We start from the raw sequence: 17,695 nt of genomic DNA, 5'->3' as shown, positions 1-17,695 counted from the left end.
ACTTACAGTATGTTTGTCCATGAATCATGCTTATCAATATCGAATGGCTTGATAAGTGTGTTGTTGTCTGCACATTGACCGGATAGTCATGGATCTCGGGTATAAACTCACGATCTGGTTTGTTAAGGCGAGTCCCGCCTCACCCCCACGACCCTGCAGCTTGATCATGTGGTCCATGATCGTCAGTCAGCATACACTGTGCTCTCAACCTCGCTATCTCGCCTTGATTCCAAAGCTGCTCTCCGCTTGTCTCACAATGGACCCCGGAGCTAGTCGCTGCCCCACGATAATGGCTGTCATACAATTATCTGACCAATAATGAGATTGGCTTCTGGTTCAAGGCGCTTCCTATAGATCATGTATCTATGCTGCAGATTGGGGTGTACACGAATGTCTATCTAGTACTCGCCCTACTTATTTAATCCCCCATCTACTTCTTATCTCTCATTCTCTTCTTTGTTCCTCACTCATCTATCCAGTCACTTAACTGTCACATAAACACCGTTTTGCTCACATCTTCTACCCCAACAAGACCACAGCGGCCGGCCACTAACAGGAACCTCAGTCAGGATATCTTGCTAAGCCTTCGTTTCGAGAAGATTGCTGTGAAGAATAGCCAACTTGTGGTCTTGCTATCGCCGTTACCACGTGCTGCTTGCTACAGTCAACCTTGCATTATTGAAGGTTATTGACTACTCCAGACCCTTCTGAACACTCCCTTCCACTTTACACAACTTCAACCGTCTTCGTGAACATCCCATACGCTCCGCTTCGTCGAAGAATCCCGCTTGACGCAACTTCCCTTACTAAGCCGTGATCGCGAGCCTGGCCCGCTCAAGTACTACCTTGATGTCGGTTGAAGTTCGTACCAGCCTTAACTGTCTGAGACATCCTTCCAGGTTTACGTCTGTATCAAGAACTCAATTATCACGAGTTCATACGGGCGATAATTGTCAGAATATACAATGTAAGTCTGGATGCTTCTTCACGAACCTGTTATGCTTAATACAAGATGGTGTCCCTTTCTTCGCCAGGAAAGGGACCCCCTAGGTAAAGCGAATAAATCAAATACCGGTTAAACTGCAATCATGGAGATCAACAAGAATTGCAATAGCGGTATCAATGGACCCAAGACGGTAGCCAAGTGGCGACAACGCTCTCTCATACCATCTGCGTGGGAAACTTCTGTTCGTCTCGTTAATGCGAACGAGTCTGCGGCAGCCGGTAGCTCTCTGGCTCAAGCTTTCGCAACTGATGCGATGAGTCAGTATCTACTTGATGGCGATGACATGGTCGATTACTCAGATGAACAGAAGTGGAAGCTCCACGTGGACTACATGACTTATATGGTTGCAGCACATTGCTACAAAGGCATTGTGACAACTATTGGGTCAGACTATGAAGCTTTGGCTCTTTGGTATGTAGCTCTGTTCTCGATTTGATATCTAAGCTAATGAAACTGCAGGCTCGCACCACGTCAACAGATGGATGACTGGTTGACGAGTATCCGTAGTGGAACGTGGAAACTCAGATATCAGCTATCGGCCGAGGGGCGAAGACGATACTATGATGAGATGCTGCCCGTTCTGGACCAGACTAAACTGGAAGTCATGGGCGAGAGGGATCACTACTACCTCGTATACATCGGTACCAAGCCCAATGCCCAAGGAAGGGGATATGCCGGAAAGTTAATTCGCGATATGGTTGCTAAAGTAAGTTGTTGATCCATCCCTCAGGTTATCAGACTAACAATGGGCAGGCCGATGCTGAACAGCGTCCCATGTATCTCGAGTCTAGCACACAGCGAAATAACGGATTCTACGCCAAGTTCGGCTTCGAGGTCAAGCGCGACGTTGTCTTCAAGGGCAGCCCCGAGCCCATCAAGATGTGGATCATGGTTCGTGAACCTCAACAGATGTCGCGCCCTGCTTGCGGCTCCATTGTCGTGTCTGCCGTCAGCAGCGCGGTCAGATTCTAGGGAAACGAGCCTCTGATGTTGCCAAATACCGACACTGGATCAGAGGCTGAAGTCGGAGACGAAGATACTACCGACATGCAGCAAGATTGGAAATGTGCTGTGATGTGAGTTGTGATCGTTCGATTGTGTTTGATGTTATGTTTAGTCTTTTGGGTGCACTGTTGTATTTTTGGTGATATGAAGCAGACTGGACTTTGACCTTCATTTTTTATTGCATGTCTAGTAACAGACACTGTCTCTACCGCAACTTCTGTCTATATGCTCTGCTTTCGCAGAATTCCCGACTAGCTCGAGTCTTTCATTAGGGAAAAATAACCCCAATATGTTTGTCATTCCTTCATAAACTGGACCACCTGTAACCTTGAACACCTTGCACCCGGCTTTTGTAGTTTGTATTCCACATATATCGACCTTGTTCGGAAACACCTCTTGCAAGCCTCCAAACTAGTACTCCAGGATTGCCCATGTCTCATCATCAACTGTCGTGTAGATGAGACCCTGGCCGAGCAGTTCATCAGCGGCTGTGAGAGCATCCCGCACCGACATGCCGGTCGAGCTGGTAATGATGTTGACGTGAACACCCTCATTGCCTCCAGGCGTCTCGCTCATAAAAGTGAACATCTTCTTGGCTAATGGGCTGCAACCAGCGATCTTGCTGTGCGACTGGCTGGTGTTGCCACCAGCATTGTCATTGTAATTACCACCATCCACAAACATGCCATCATCCCCATTGGCGCCTCCACCTTGACCGCCGAGAGGTCCCTTTGTGAAATACAGATGAACGTATGTGGCCTCTAGCATGTGGTAGTTGACCTCGTCGAATTCGGCAACGGGTCTAATGACATGCGCCCCGACATGACGCTTGTTGTTGAAGGACTTGAGGCGGCCCCAGATGCGAACGTAAGACTCGAGCTCGAAACTGGATTCATTGTCTTCGGTCTTGTCGACATCGATCCACTTCTTGACCTCGATCTGGCCAGTACCGTCATCGATCTTGAGAGTGATATTTGTAGGTTGGGGCTGGACGTTGCGAACTTGTCCAACGAATGTGATTTGGGTCACGGGGGAACCATCGATTTTGAAGTCGGCGCCGGCGTAGGCCTCTTCGGCGTCGAGGATCTGCTTGATGGTGACGGGACGCAAGGACTCATCCTGGTATGACTGTTGATTATTAGAACATTGCTAGTGGTGAGTTGGAGAGGAGTTGATGTATGTACCTTGCCGCCACCGCCTTGGCTGCCCTGCTGTGAACCTCCAGCGAAGAAACCGCCAGAGTCATCGCCCCCTTGGGCACCGTAGCTTGTTTTTGTGAATCCAGCGTAGGCAGCTAAAGTGTTTCTGTTAGCGGTGCTGTAGCATCAGAGAGTGCGTAGCTCGGGGTACATACACATGGTGTTGGTTGTATGGTGTTGAGTTGAACTAGGCAGGCAGACAGGCAAAGCTCACGATGGGAAGAATGAGACGCGTCAAACGCGACTGGAGTTTAATGGATTCTACTTTCGTGCCCCGCCTTCTATCACGGTGTGGGGCTGCCTTAGTCATCTAGTCGTCGAGGTGAAGGCACGTGTGAGTGATACGATCGTCTAGGTGGACGCAGGTAACCATGTCTAACAACTGAAGTTGAGGTAGACAGATATTTGCAATCATATGCTTGTTGCTTGGTCGCTGATATACTCATGACGACAATGATTCACAGAATCGAACTTGGATGATACCTTAAATCAATTGCCGTTGTTTGTTTACTGGCACTGTCTCAATATGGAAGTCGATCATGCATCTGCCGACATCTTCAATACACCACCTTCACCAAGCAATACACGCAATGGAAGAGCATAGTACTGCTTAGAATCTTCTACAGCTTCCCGACCCTTCTCCGCTACTTTCCAGGTGTGTTGGCATCATTGATGTTCTTGAATGATCGACGGATAAGAGCTGAGTTAGTAGCTTCAACCTCGGCCAAAAGTGGGACGTTGGAATAACGCACCCCGGCTTCGGCCTTCGCCCCCGTGTTTCTCCAGGTTTCCTTCCCAATCACACCCTGGGTTGAGGTCTTGGACCGTCGGCCATCGCATCCGTCAGCTACCGTGCTTGTATTTGACATCAACAACACTTGCTCACTTTTTAATTCATCATCCAAAGCGTCTTGACACTTCTGCTCTGCTTATCTTGTGTAGCGTTGCTTCCATCCATCTGAAGTCATAATCAGTCCCATACCCAACAAGCCAGTGGCATCATGGCAAAGCCACAGATTGCCAACCTTCCCCTGATACCGCTCGCACGAGGCACCATTCTCCTCCCCGGCCTCGTCCAGCGCATCCCAGTATCGTCAAACCGACCCGATATCCCTGCCCTGCTCGCCCACGTCTACGAACAAGCCGCTTCAAAAGGCCCTGATACGCGCATCGATAGCATCCCCATCGCCTGTGTTCCAATTTCGTCTCCTCTTATCAGTGGTAATGGTCAGCGACTTATTGGCGATGCTGAAGAGATAGACCCAGCTACGATTGAGAACGTGCTTCCGGGTTCCGCCAAGAAGGATGACCTCTTCACGTTTGGTACAGCGGCTAAAATCATTGGTATCGATGGAAGAGGAACAGGTGAATTTGCCTTGCGCGTTGAAGGTACCACCCGCGTTCGCATTGAGAACTTCACACGCGAGCGCCCTTATTTCGAAGCCAAAGTGACCTATTTCCACGAAGATAGTATGCGATTCCCTTGAACTTTCTGTTTATGACTTGTGATTGACAGTTCTGTCTAGACAGTGCTACTGATAAACAAACGCAAGACCTCTTTGCGCTCTTGAAAACCCGATCTCGCGAATTAGTTACGATTCTAAGGATTTCTTCCCTCCTTCCCCGAACCCGAGATGGTCCGATTCTTTCGCCAGTCCTTACGAGACGACTCGAAATGCTCATCATGAGAAAGGAATTGAAGGAGGCTGGCCTTCTGGCCGATTTTATGGCGAACTTGGTAGAGAGTACGCATGAAGAGAAACTTGAGGTTCTTGCGGCTCTGGATGTCAAGGTGCGCCTCACAAAGGTCATCGAGTTGTTGGAACGACAGGTCGGCGGCATTAAGAACAACTTCAAGATCACCACATTCACAACCATGCCTATTCAAATCTTGGATCGTTTGAATGAGAATCAGAAAAAGCCAGGCTCACTACCTCCGGGCCCGGGCATGGCATTTGTCCCGCCTAATGGACAAATGCCTGGCGGACACGACCAAAATGACGACCAGGAGGCTAACGAGCTTGATGAGCTCAAGCGCAAACTTTCGAACGCCAAACTTCCAGCCGAAGCTGCCAAGGCCGTAGACCGCGAGTTAAGGCGCCTTCAAAAGATGCAACCCATGAACCAAGAGTATCAAGTGACTCGTAATTGGTTAGAAACCTTGGCTGAGATTCCCTGGACAGTCACCACAGATGATCGTTTAGGCCCCGAGACTCTGCATAGAGCAAGAAGGCAGCTCGACGATGACCACTATGGCTTAGACAATGTCAAGAAGAGGCTTATCGAGTACCTGGCTGTCTTGAGGCTCAAACAGTCGATCAACGACGATGTTGAAGAGAAGATCAAGAAGGCAGAGCAGGAGATGGTACAGCCTGCTTCCGCCAACGAGCAAGGAAATCAGGAAAAGCAAGAGAACGAGAACGCGGAGGGAGGCCCCAGGGTCGAGGATGTCGCGAAGCCCGAGACGGCCAAGCTTGAAATCCTCAAGTCTCAGCGTCAGGTCGACAAGTCTCCTATTATGCTCCTGGCAGGCCCTCCTGGCGTTGGCAAGACCAGTCTCGCCAGGTCCGTTGCCACGGCCCTTGGCCGCAAGTTCCACCGCATCTCCCTTGGAGGTGTTCGAGATGAAGCGGAGATTAGAGGTCACCGAAGGACCTACGTCGCGGCTATGCCAGGTCTGATCGTTCAAGGATTGAGAAAAGTTGGCGTTGCTAACCCCGTCATTCTCCTCGATGAGATCGACAAGATTGGCCATGCAAGCGTCCACGGCGATCCCTCAGCGGCTATGTTGGAAGTTCTTGACCCTGAGCAAAATCATAACTTCCAGGATCACTATGTGGGCATGCCGATTGACCTCTCCAAGATTCTCTTCATTGCTACTGCGAACAGCCTTGACACTATTCCCGCTCCTCTTTTGGATCGAATGGAGACCATCTACATCCCCGGCTATACGACACTTGAGAAACGGCATATTGCAATGCAACATCTTGTCCCCAAGCAGATCAGAGTCAATGGACTGTCTGAGAGTCAGGTCGCCTTCAACCAAGATGTTGTTTCCAAGATCATCGAGTCCTATACTCGCGAATCTGGAGTTCGTAATTTGGAGCGAGAGATTGGATCGGTCTGTCGCGCTAAAGCTGTTGAGTACGCTGAGGCCAAGGATACAAACCATTTGGATCACTACCGGCCCGAGCTGAGCGTGGAAGATATTGAGAACATTCTGGGTATTGAGAAGTACGAAGAAGAGATTGCTGAGAAGACGAGCCGCCCGGGTATTGTCACAGGCCTGGTAGCTTATAGTTCCGGGGGCAATGGAAGTATCCTCTTCATCGAGGTTGCCGATATGCCCGGTAATGGACGAGTTCAGCTTACAGGCAAACTCGGCGATGTTCTCAAGGAAAGCGTTGAGGTTGCCTTGACCTGGGTTAAGGCACATGCTTTCGAGCTGGGCTTAACCCCGGAGCCTACTACTGACATCATGAAGGAGCGCAGCATTCACGTTCACTGCCCATCTGGTGCTATCCCTAAGGACGGCCCCAGTAGTGGTATTGGTCAGGCTATCGCACTCATCTCTCTCTTCTCGGGGAAGCCGGTGCCACCAACAATGGCAATGACGGTACGTTATCATTCAAGCGGTTAACTCGTGATAATTCAGTACACTGACAACTTTTTGTGCAACAGGGTGAGATTTCTCTCCGGGGCAGAGTTACAGCCGTCGGAGGTATCAAGGAGAAACTCATCGGCGCCCTCCGAGCTGGCGTCAAGACTGTGCTACTTCCGGCCCAGAACCGCAAGGATGTTAAAGATCTCCCACAGGAGGTCAAGGACGGACTCGAGATTCTTCACGTCAGGTAAGCCGACCCTTTCCTTAACCGATTTTCCCGTGATACGCTCAACCCTGCCATGTATTATGCCCGACAATAAAAGTCATGTTCCACTAACAGATGTCTTGAATAGCCATATCTGGGAAGCGATTCGTCTTGTCTGGCCAGACTCCCATTGGGCCGAGGACAATAACTACAGAGGCATCGAGAGTCGACTGTAAAGCACTTGAAAGGACCTTTGTCGACTATGCCATCACCTCGTACATAAGGAGCTTGTTGACGCGCTTCGACCTGCTCTGCATCGCTGAAACGTCTCGTGGCGACTTGCCCAACTGCGTCACAAGTATCTGCTTCTCACGGTGATGCTGGTTGACTCGATTCCACAAATGTGGCCCAAATCAGCCCTCTTTGCGACGCACCTATCCGGTTCACAAAACGGCTGCTCGTCTTACAAAACCCCCTATCCCGTGATCCCACGTTGTCCTTCCCGCCAACTCCAGCCATCTCCCCCCTTGCACATGCGCATGCTTGTCTCCATTCGAGACAGCTAAGTGAGTCTGACTCTGGTGTCTGCATGCCTGGCTCAGAGTCGTGATGTATCTTGTGCCGTGTTTTCATCATATTCTGTGCTAGATTGGCACGGTGAAGGTAACGCCGCAGCGAGCCAAGCGAGTCTGAATTTTGTTGTGCTACACCAAAGTCCAATCGGCCAAGGGATGCAAAAATGTCACTCCATTTGAGATATGTCTCATATCTTTGCTAATGCTAACTTCCGAGAGTCGTCGAGAACGAGTCTTGAATATGAGACACCCGAACATCTACGGCAGACACTACCCGAGCTGGATTGCTGAAGCCCAACTGGCAAATCATGTTGTAGGATGATCGGCGAAAGGAGTTATGATTCAGGCTTTTTTTGACTTATTTTATTTCCTTATCAGGTATGCCACGCAGGTCTAATGCCATGTGTATAGTACAATAGATTCATCCGTCTATAGTATGTAAACTTCGATAACTCATCATTCTGTCTCTGTTTCAGCTATATACCACGTGTGGCGTAAACTCGGTCCCGAGCTCGTCTTCAGTATCCCAGAACCATCCGTCGTTAGCTCGCCAGGTAGCTACAACGATTAGGGGAACTTTTTCTCAGTGTTGATGTTGGATACATCACGACCAACTGATGTCTCATTGCAAACCTCGTAAATTCGCCGACTGGCACGTATACCCTGGGCGATCACTTGTATTAGACGTCCGAAGTATGAGCATACCTCCTCAAGTCTATGGGTTATGCAATCTGAAGGGCGCGTCCCACGTACACGTCGTATCGAATCGTTTCATTGCCGATTGTAGTTCATCATGACGGGTTTGGCGCCTGTCGACCCAGGCCCTCGGTGACCCCAGGGAGCGAGACATTCGAAGAAGCAAGTTGATGCGCCACATTCGAACTGGCCCTGAATTGAAGGGAGTGAGAGAGCCACGGCAACGGAATTAACGACACATCTTAGCACTAACATTAGTAGCGGGATGCATCCAGCGATCCATTGTCAGCCTTGTTTCATCGGCGGCCAACGAGGAAGTCTGGGATTACCCCAACGCTCGAAACTCGTGGATCATGTAAGGACTAATGGACGACCAGGCCCAAGTATACGGGCTGGTCTATCAGCTCCCCTCTCAACTCATCGGATAAGCTGAACAGGCTCTGATGACGTCAATATTATATTGGGAATGAACGTGTCTCTTGCTTTTTCTCCATCTCGTAGGGCAATTTATAGGCGGGCGGGCGTAGACCTATAGGCACTATAGCCAGTTGACCGAGACGGCATTCGTACCCAAGCCTCATGAAGTTGCTTCTGGCAGCAGAGATCAGGCCACAATCGAGAGGGAATCTGAGACAAGCTCGATTGCAAGACAGGCACATAACGAACAATGTATTGGTCTTTCAGCTGTTCAAGCCGAGAATCTTCGGATCTTCAATGCCTTAGTTAAGCGACGTTCAGAGCGACCTATACACGAAACGGAACAAACAGACAAATAGCTGCACCTCGCAGTCCTAACCTTTAGATTGGCCACAACACTTGAGCTGTTTACCAGGGATCTGTAATGCTCCCTGAGACAGTTAGCCATTTTGACGCATTCGCACACGAGATTCAGTCCAAGGAACTGCACCCTGCTGGCCAAGTTTGCGAGACTTCTCCAATGAAACAGACGGAGGGGACATCGTAAATTTAAGACCCTACCCTATGGGAGGGTCCCAACGACGGATTGGCACCGGCTGCCTCAACTCTCACCTCTTGGTTGTTTCGTGCCAGCCCTGGACGATTACTATCGCCCATATCAACATGCAAGAAGCAGGCATGCAGTCATCCGTAGGGGAGAACCAACACAATCTGCAAGCACACGGCCGCGTCCCAGGAAGTCCCCATCCTTCGTTAAACGAGAGTTGATGCAACTCAGGCAAGCAACTTCAAACACTTGGAACCTGGCTAAAGCAACCGCAGGCGATGCGGCAAGATTTGGAATGGCGATGGCGCTGAAGAGTTGCGGGAGTACACTCTTGATAGAATGGCTTCTACTGCACAATTGCATGGTAAATTGCATCAAGCCAACATGGAATTTGCACCCAGGCATGGATACGGCTGCTCAGTCGGCCAGGAAAATATTCGTCTGGTCTGTTTCCCCAGAGACGAAGATGAGATGAGGTGCCTAGCATAGACTAGATCCTGTCGATCACTGGAGAGAGCAAAACTCTTTAGATCCTGTAATTTTCTCATTTAGCAGCATCCATTGGACCATTGATCCGTGCTGTGCTGTTGCTGTACGCGTTCTCCATAAACAGAGCTATTGATTTGACCACAAGATTGAGAGAATGCTTGCTTTCAGCCCCTCAAATTGCTTGAACTTCAGTGCAATGCCTGTCAGGTGACGTATGATATTGGGGACTAAGATAGTGTCAGTCTTGGCTAAATTAGAAGCCTGGTCCCTGGAACTCAGACTTGAACCTCATCTTGTCAGATCATTTCCAGTCCAGACGCGGAAATTTACTAGCGCTGCCCCTACCGGAACCCCAAGCACGGCTCCAGCCGTCATAGTTGAGCCTGACAACGGGCCGAACATCACATCTTGTGCAAGTGAACGTCCGGTTTGAGCCCTTCTTTTCAGAGCAGACAGCTCTCGTGGGGCCACAGATAGGAGTATGAGAGTAACATGACATTGCAGTTTCTGAAACTGCCAGTCGAACTATCGTCCCTGTCCTTGATAGTCCCTCGAGACGCTTGCCGGCCTGAGCCCTGGTTCCTGAGTGGTGGGGGTTAAAGAGATGAAGATGCCACCCCAAATAAGATGATCGTCCAGTGCAGACTACAGTATGTACAGTAGCCGGCCTGCAGGAAATTCCTCTCTCATCATTTGCTCGGCTCTGCTCATACTGATGAAGGGTTGTGCAGGGAGGAACCCCGCCCACCGTCTCCAAGCTGCCGGGCATATCTTCGAATCTGGACTCGAGGGAAAATGTACCCGAATGTGGGATGAAAAATAAAACCAATGTCTCTAATTTGGGTTGGATCCATCAACTATCGTGATATTGCAGTCCAACAATGCCGGTTTGCGGGGGGTTTGAGGAGCCAGTGAGAAATTGCAGACTAAGAACGCCGCCATTGTAAGGCTTGGGCTGCATTGTCTTGAATCCTTTCGCAAAACAGACTGTGGTCGCGGCCTTTGGACTCGTACGATGGGCAACACCATAGCTGACTACCGCCGCAATGGCGCTGCCACCCGAAGCGCGCAAGCCACCTATTGCACGATATTGAAGGGAGAGAGAGTTGGACATAGACTTTGATAGTGCAGGCCCCTAACCCAGTGCATCAGTCAAGGATGTTTCGACATCCAACAGCGGCACAGCCAGCTCAGAAGGGCATCTGATGGCTAGTGACGTCCAATTCAAGCGTTAGGGTTATTTCCAACACCGTAGAGTACGTAAAAAGGGCCGCTGACAGCAGGGTTGGCCTTGCATGTCGAGACGGAAAGGGTCCACTGCCATGTGCCCGGCCCCTACCTGGAGTGTCCATGAGCTTCCCACGCGCAAATCAGTCATTGCAGGGAGTGATCCTGTCGGATCCTAGCAGATACCCTAAGGCCAGAAGATAAGATGAACGTGCCACCGCTGTCAATTTTACAGCATGCCTTTTGGCTGGACGCCACACCGAAGCAAATCTGTAAACATAGCATGGCTCAGATGGTGGTTTGGTGTAGTGTCTGGCAAATCGGACAATTCATTAGGACAACCGCGAGCAATGACGACAGCGGCACCGCTTATTTCGATGCTGGAAATCGTCTGTCTGGTGGTCTTGCTGAATCCAGTCGCTGGTTTGCCAGAATATCCAACATCAACAGCCCTAGTGCTGTACGTAGCGACGATATGTACTCTCCGATACATGCGTGATCTGCAATGCTACGGACAATATGTCGTATCACACACAAGCAATGGCCAGCCTGCGGCCATACTTGTCAGTAGCAGGGGCTTTTTTAAACATGACAAGTCTGGTTCTTGAATAGGGAATCGTATCGTGTCGAATGAGCATGGGTACGAAGGGAACTTGGCTTTCCGGTCAGGGCTCCCTGCTGCTGCAGTGCGGTGCGAGATACATCTCCGTTTATTTTCCCCGCCTGATCGAGTGGATTGAATATCTGTAAGGTTGTAATAAGCCGTTGCAGTACTTTTGGCACTGCCGATCCGATCAGGCGCTGGATGTCTAGGAAGGCAGGCCCAGATATGCAACAGGTAGCCAATCGTAACGGGTGCTTTTTCTGTTGAATCAAGAAATGTATCGTGTTGCTTTATGCAGGTTGACTTGGTTCGCCTAGGGGAATTGATCAGGATGTAAGTAAGATGGATGCTTTTGTTTGTTGACTTGGAAAGTGAGGTTGATTGGGTAGGTACCTAGACTAGGTACTAAGACGTTAAAGTCCAGGAAAGAATATCCAAAATGGTATTGGACCCGCACCTGCCTCGTATTGACGCGTTTCTTCGGTCCAGCTGCCACTGTTGTAATGGTAAGAACTGCTGACCTACTGCCTACCTACCTAGGCACCTAGGCGGGAAGGAACCTAGAATATCCGGTAATGCCTGCCATGGATATTTTTACATTACTTCTTACCTTGACTCAAATCCCTAGAAATTCAGTCAAGTGCAGAGTTATAGCGGGTCACTCCCTGTGGTAATATCTGACTGGGGTTTCATCTATCTGTGGACGTAGTATCGTCTATTTTAATCCTTGTTTATTCTTGATACTATTTTGTAATATGCGTGTTAAGGCGCGGAACTGTCGGTTATAGGTTCAGAGGTAACCGTTATCAGAAGGCTTACATATCTGCACGTTCTCAATTTGGTAGATTGTCAGACTTGATCGCAGGGGATCATGCTGTGCTTCCATCAATCTGAGTATCTATCTTCTCGCATCCGACACCTCTTTTGATGTGCGCGTTGTTGTACCAAGACAAGACCAAGGAGAATTTGCATTTCACAGCTACAGTTTTCCTCCTTTGCTTCCCATACTAAAGGTCAGTATAGGTCATCATGACGGTATAAACCCCCTGCTACGGCATCTGATGGTCTATCTGTCTGTCTAGTTCTCCCCCCTGACCAGTTTCTAAGAACGCCTACTATAGAGACATGGCTTGGCAAAATCTACATCAATCGCAGCTGAACCGCCTTTTCGGAAGCTCCAGACCCTCATTCTTTCGCCACGATAGGAGCATTCCTTAGCGGGTGTCTAAGACAAGTGTGCCACACTCGCCTACCATGTCCGACAACACCCGCGTCATGAAACCCCCTAGGTACTATAGCTAAAGAACATGTCAGAATTTGTTCGCATCTGATATGTTCAGTTCTCTTCATTCCTCTATTGCCTGATTAGGCTGTCTTAGATGTCGCACGGGAGGTATCGCCGGTCAGATATGACAACCTCAGTATCGGTAGGGACGGTGCAACCACAGGGATACAAGACAGTGCAGTACGGTACAGTACGCTGTTGAGAACACCGAGAGCTTGGATTCGAGGTAAAGGTTTCCTTTTTGCTCTCGTTTCTTTCCTACCCAATCACCGCTCTTTTCAATAGCAACCAAACTGAGTCAGGAAGCCTGCAACTCGCTGCACACCAACGTCACAAGTACATACAATTGCCCGACAGCCGCTTCGCTAGTTTAGCAGAGTCTGGCGCCCATACCCATACCCACAGCGAACCGTCCAGTCGGGAGCACCACTTTTCTTTTATACGAATAACTTATTAACCTTTCCGGAGATTTCTTTCAGGAACAGACCCGAAGTCTAGAGCCCACCCGTCTTGGCAATTCTGCGTGTGAACAACAGCGCCAAAAAGAAGTCATGTCATGTCCAATGGGATCTGGAATTGAAGCCTATCTGCATGTATCGGCCAACTATTGCATATTCTCTCAAATCGCCGCAAAGCAGAGACATCGGAGGGACTGTGATATGTAATCCCTTCTCCAAAGCTACGGTCAGTGCCTGACTCGATCTCAGCCTCCCAAGTCTAAATACCGAGAGACTACTGTACGGACATATATTGAGCAGCCTAAGCGACTCATACTGCAGTAAGCTGACATAGATGTACCGACTACTTCAGATCCTACAATTTGGCGAGATTGCATATTGATATGGCTGGTGCGTAAAGAGGCAGATGGAAACACACCTTACCAGAGTTGTCGGACCCGACACGGTGAGGCTCCTTAGCAGCTCGACAGGGGTTTTGTTCTGTCGGCGCGACTGCAGAAAGGGATATCCTTGACATGAAAACCGCAAGCCACAATTGTTTGGCACCTGTCGTCATCTCCAACCACATGTTGGATGTCTCAGGTGAAGTTTGATAATTTGGAGATGGAGATGTATGTGCAGTATTTGACTGTGATCTGCCTGCAACCACGCTCTTGACTGAAACCTTGCCCACCTCAATCAACGGTTCTCGACCAAGAAGTGGCTTGTCCACCAATTGGCTAGGTAGGCTGGTTCTCCGAGATTCTGACAGGTAAGAATAAGCCATTTCCCGAATTTTGGTTCGTGGCTTGGTGAAAGTCGCTGCAAGGGGGGGGGGTCCGGACTCCGGAGGCTCTAGACCAACTGAAAAAGCCCTGGATCTACCGTAGACTATTCTATGTCTTACCTGCAGTACGGATAAACCCATTACATGCTCTGGGCCACATGGCACACCTGTAGGAGCTATTGCAACGGGCTGCCGATTGCTGCAGCCATACTCCTTCCTTCTGATCAATGTTCTCTGCATATGCACCAGCTGCGCCACATACTGCCACATCCACACCCATGCCATGGCGGTGACGAGAAGCGAGTAAAATATTCCACTTCAAACCAGGTGTCTTTGCTTGTGCGAGAAAGCAGGGCTGGTAAAGAAAGAAATGGCAGAAAGGAAGACTGTCAGGGTAAGGCACTTACCATCCCTGACATTCTAATAAGCGATTAAGATCTGTAGATCACGCGAGCTCTTTGCCTAAAATGACCAAGAGCTGTTAGAGAATCGTCCTGAATAATTTTGAGTACGGACCAAGGTTCATTGGTCCACCCTTTTTCAGCTTTGTGCTAGTCCCCGGTTCCCTGCTCAGCAATACTAACCCCAAGGTTGTATCGAAGACGTCGACCGTAGCGTCTCAAACTGGTCGCGTGCAGGTTGACATGAATAAAAACTGATTGTTGTGTTTCCCCCTGTTGTGTTGCCAAGAACCCCTTCATTCATTCTACGTTCCTAGCCGGCTGAGGTGTTCGTAGGAACAATGTTATGATAAGCGAAAACTGAGCGTTGGCTTGGAGGATTCAACCAACATGGCCATGGACCTATTACTGGCTTGATACAACGGTCGTGGCTAGGCCGCCGGTCCAAGCCAGACTCGCCTGCCACAACACTTGCAAGGCAACTAGGTTAAATTTCTCCGAGATAGCCATGTTGGCGATGGAGCCACCGGAAACGCAGATATACCTGGTATATCTGGAGTCGCTATATGAGAGCAGCGTCCACGTTGTTGTGTCTGAGTACAGCTCTGAGAGTTACATATGAGACGAGACTAGGAAAATTCACTTTTTTTTTTTTTTTTAAATGCCAAAACGAAGGCAAGTTTTGGTATCATAATCATTGATGGATAGTAAAACCCATGAACTGGGCCATCAATGATAATCTTTAATGTGCTTCTGCTGACCAGAGCTTCTGGGTGAGCGCGGCAGCTTTCCTCGTAGGTATCCAAGTTGCAGGGTACCTGGTCAAGACAGGGTCTCTTTGGGGTGTTGGTGAGTGAGAGCGGCCGCTCGGGGGATGAGTGCCGACGATAGGTCATTATGAACATGTGCTCTGCAAATGGGGCAGAGGCGCATTCTTCCCGACGGAGATTTAACCATCGTTGTATGTAGACGTCAGCAAGGTGTGGGATGTTGTTAGTGGGGTGGTTATGAGACCATGAAAAGGATTCCTGCCAACAGGTAAGTCAACAAGGGTGTTCAACTGTAAGGACCGTCACCGCCCGCCGTAAAGCTTGACAGGTGAGATATAGTGCTCACGAAGGCGGAAAATTTGTGCGCTTATGTACTATGATGCCCCGCGATAGTACCCGTACTGTCGCATCTATCCAGACGATGTGACCTGGTTCTTGGTCTGTGTGCGCAGGGTCCAGATCTATTGCCTGGGTATAATCCAATATACGTACCTGATAGTCCGGACGTCTGGAGTGGTTGGCGGTTGGCGGAATTTCAAGATTGCGCTAGGTGGTAGCCGACCGTTGGTAAACACTGCATGGAGTGCCTACCTACTAGATAGGTACAGGTAGGTAAGTAGTCAGCAATTACCCATAGCGGAACGTCATTAGCAGTATGTTTTAGTTATTTCAGATTCGGACGCCAAGTCGCAAGTTTCGAGCTTCGAGGACAGCCCCCACAGGTCAAGAGCAGAGGAGATGGAGGAGGTGGAGGAGGAGGTCGGAGATGTGACTTTGACCATTGATAATCATCGTCATGCTTTCCTGGTGCCGTAGGTAAGTAATCAAAGAGAAAGGTTCTTGGCTCATCCTAAGCGAGCACTAATCAACTCTATACCCTTGTGGTGACAGCTACATAGTGGGGATTAACCACTTGCTCATAAAACTGTCTGAGCCAGTGTCGTAATATGTGTGAGCGCGGAACTCTTGAAAAGCGTAGCTCGGCTGGGGATTGGCTCATCCTCACTTCGATATGTGCAGGCCCAGCATTGCGATTTCGTAGTCACTCAGTCGCGCGATGTCAAAGGACACTGAACTGCATCGGACTATAACCTTGTTGTTAAGAGATGCTCCTAAACAGACAGGGTCCTTGAAGTTTTGAAATCTGCTCTGCGTCACCGACAATGTCCTGGATCATGTGCTTGTACCGTAGGTAGAAAGGCCCCCACTCGATAGTGGGAGCCGATGCGGCGTATCGTCTTGTACTGTGCAACATGTTGTGATCCCACCGTTGAACGGGAGCGAGAGCAGAGTGTTAAAAAAACCGAATGACAAGGATGACGTCGTGGTACAAAGTAACGTCGGACTGGGGCTAAACCTTGCACCCTGACACAAGATCTCACGGCATTGCACAGCTGAATTCCTCGGCATGTCTGTAGTCAACGAAGTACATAGTATTATAGGGACGGACGGAGTATCGACATCGAAGAAGGTTGCGTCGACAGGCGAGAAAATAAGATTCTGAAATAAGATGGACTCGTTAGTTTGGAAGCTCAGGGCGCCTGTCAGCTTCGTACGGAAGCGGTAATAACGAATAGCTTATTAATGGTGGCACTGTAGTAAGCACGTCTTGGATACGATGTATGTATCTTGGCTGGTAGTTCCATATGTTCCTGGTAACAAGGATATCGAATCCATGTAAATGCCTTGTTGCCTAAGCCTCGTGAGGAATTTGGTGGTGTTGAACCAGAATTAGCAAGGACGGCGGCCTCTTCTGTCCATGTGGCCTGGAGTGATGGGGACCTTCCACGTGTAGATACTGAGTGTATGTGCTTCTTGCCTGATCGCATACTCAAGATCCTGCCGACCTAGGTAGGCAGGCGCTACCTCTTCTCGCCTCATAGTGGACGAACTCGCGAAAAGAGGAAGGACCCTGGAAAAACGAGAACTCAGCAAACATCAATTGGCAGGAGTTCACCGATCAAAATTGATTGCCAACAGAAACTTTGTTCTCTCACGATGTGCGCAACCAGTTACCTTTTCTATCATCGCAATCACCATTTCATCGCGAGCATCATTATTATCGCTGCTTGGGGTTTGCGATGATGGCTAATACGGCACTAAGTCAGAGATCTAGGGTGTGCTATCCCAGTTCATTGGGGCTGGGCGCTAATGTATCTTGAACTTTGCCGGCCGGAATCTAGCAACCACAGGACGTGTCGCTTGAAATCGCCATGACCCAGGAAAAAAGAGACCCAGCAAGCCTCTAAACTCCCCTTGTAACACGGTGTTACTGAGCTAATAATGCGTCAACTTAGGGATATGCGCTAACCACAATCCTCACGGATGTTGACAAGCGAAGAATTGGAAAGGGAAACTCCCGAGTTTCGACGCTCACCTACACTTGATCCTACTCGAAAGCCTTCTCTTGAACCACCGCAAGGCCCCATTCGGTCTACCCA

The 17,695-nt window shown here is 49.4% G+C and overlaps 4 protein-coding genes across 4 annotated transcripts; 3 read left to right on the top strand and 1 right to left on the bottom strand.

Annotated features, from left to right (window-relative positions):
* Nucleotides 1-1,088: 1,088 nt before the first annotated feature.
* B0J16DRAFT_272363 (uncharacterized protein) lies at nucleotides 1,089-1,978 on the top strand (the record flags this gene model as incomplete). The annotated part of the gene is made up of 3 exons (XM_046123603.1): nucleotides 1,089-1,417; nucleotides 1,466-1,712; nucleotides 1,760-1,978. 3 exons carry the CDS (start codon nucleotides 1,089-1,091, stop codon nucleotides 1,976-1,978), a joined length of 795 nt encoding a protein of 264 aa, XP_045980048.1.
* Nucleotides 1,979-2,422: 444 nt separating this feature from the next.
* Nucleotides 2,423-3,369, bottom strand: B0J16DRAFT_322950 (uncharacterized protein; the record flags this gene model as incomplete). The annotated part of the gene is made up of 3 exons (XM_046125742.1): nucleotides 2,423-3,139; nucleotides 3,196-3,305; nucleotides 3,366-3,369. 3 exons carry the CDS (start codon nucleotides 3,367-3,369, stop codon nucleotides 2,423-2,425), a joined length of 831 nt encoding a protein of 276 aa, XP_045980047.1.
* Nucleotides 3,370-4,211: 842 nt separating this feature from the next.
* B0J16DRAFT_357394 (Lon protease C-terminal proteolytic domain-containing protein) lies at nucleotides 4,212-7,255 on the top strand (the record flags this gene model as incomplete). Its single annotated transcript, XM_046129539.1, has 4 exons — nucleotides 4,212-4,680; nucleotides 4,737-6,826; nucleotides 6,892-7,061; nucleotides 7,168-7,255. The coding sequence occupies 4 exons, from the start codon at nucleotides 4,212-4,214 to the stop codon at nucleotides 7,253-7,255; spliced, it is 2,817 nt and encodes a 938-aa protein (XP_045980046.1).
* A 3,593-nt stretch (nucleotides 7,256-10,848) lies between these two features.
* Nucleotides 10,849-11,998, top strand: B0J16DRAFT_346993 (uncharacterized protein). The gene has a single exon (XM_046128515.1). The coding sequence runs from the start codon at nucleotides 11,207-11,209 to the stop codon at nucleotides 11,576-11,578; it is 372 nt and encodes a 123-aa protein (XP_045980045.1). The 5' UTR covers nucleotides 10,849-11,206; the 3' UTR covers nucleotides 11,579-11,998.
* Nucleotides 11,999-17,695: the final 5,697 nt, after the last annotated feature.

The sequence above is a fragment of the Fusarium flagelliforme genome (assembly GCF_020744385.1).
Source record: "Fusarium flagelliforme strain FIESC 12 MPI-CAGE-AA-0113 chromosome Unknown B0J16scaffold_6, whole genome shotgun sequence".
Taxonomy (NCBI): domain Eukaryota; kingdom Fungi; phylum Ascomycota; class Sordariomycetes; order Hypocreales; family Nectriaceae; genus Fusarium; species Fusarium flagelliforme.
Note: the sequence above shows the minus strand (reverse complement) of the source record. Positions and strands in the feature narration are given on the sequence as shown.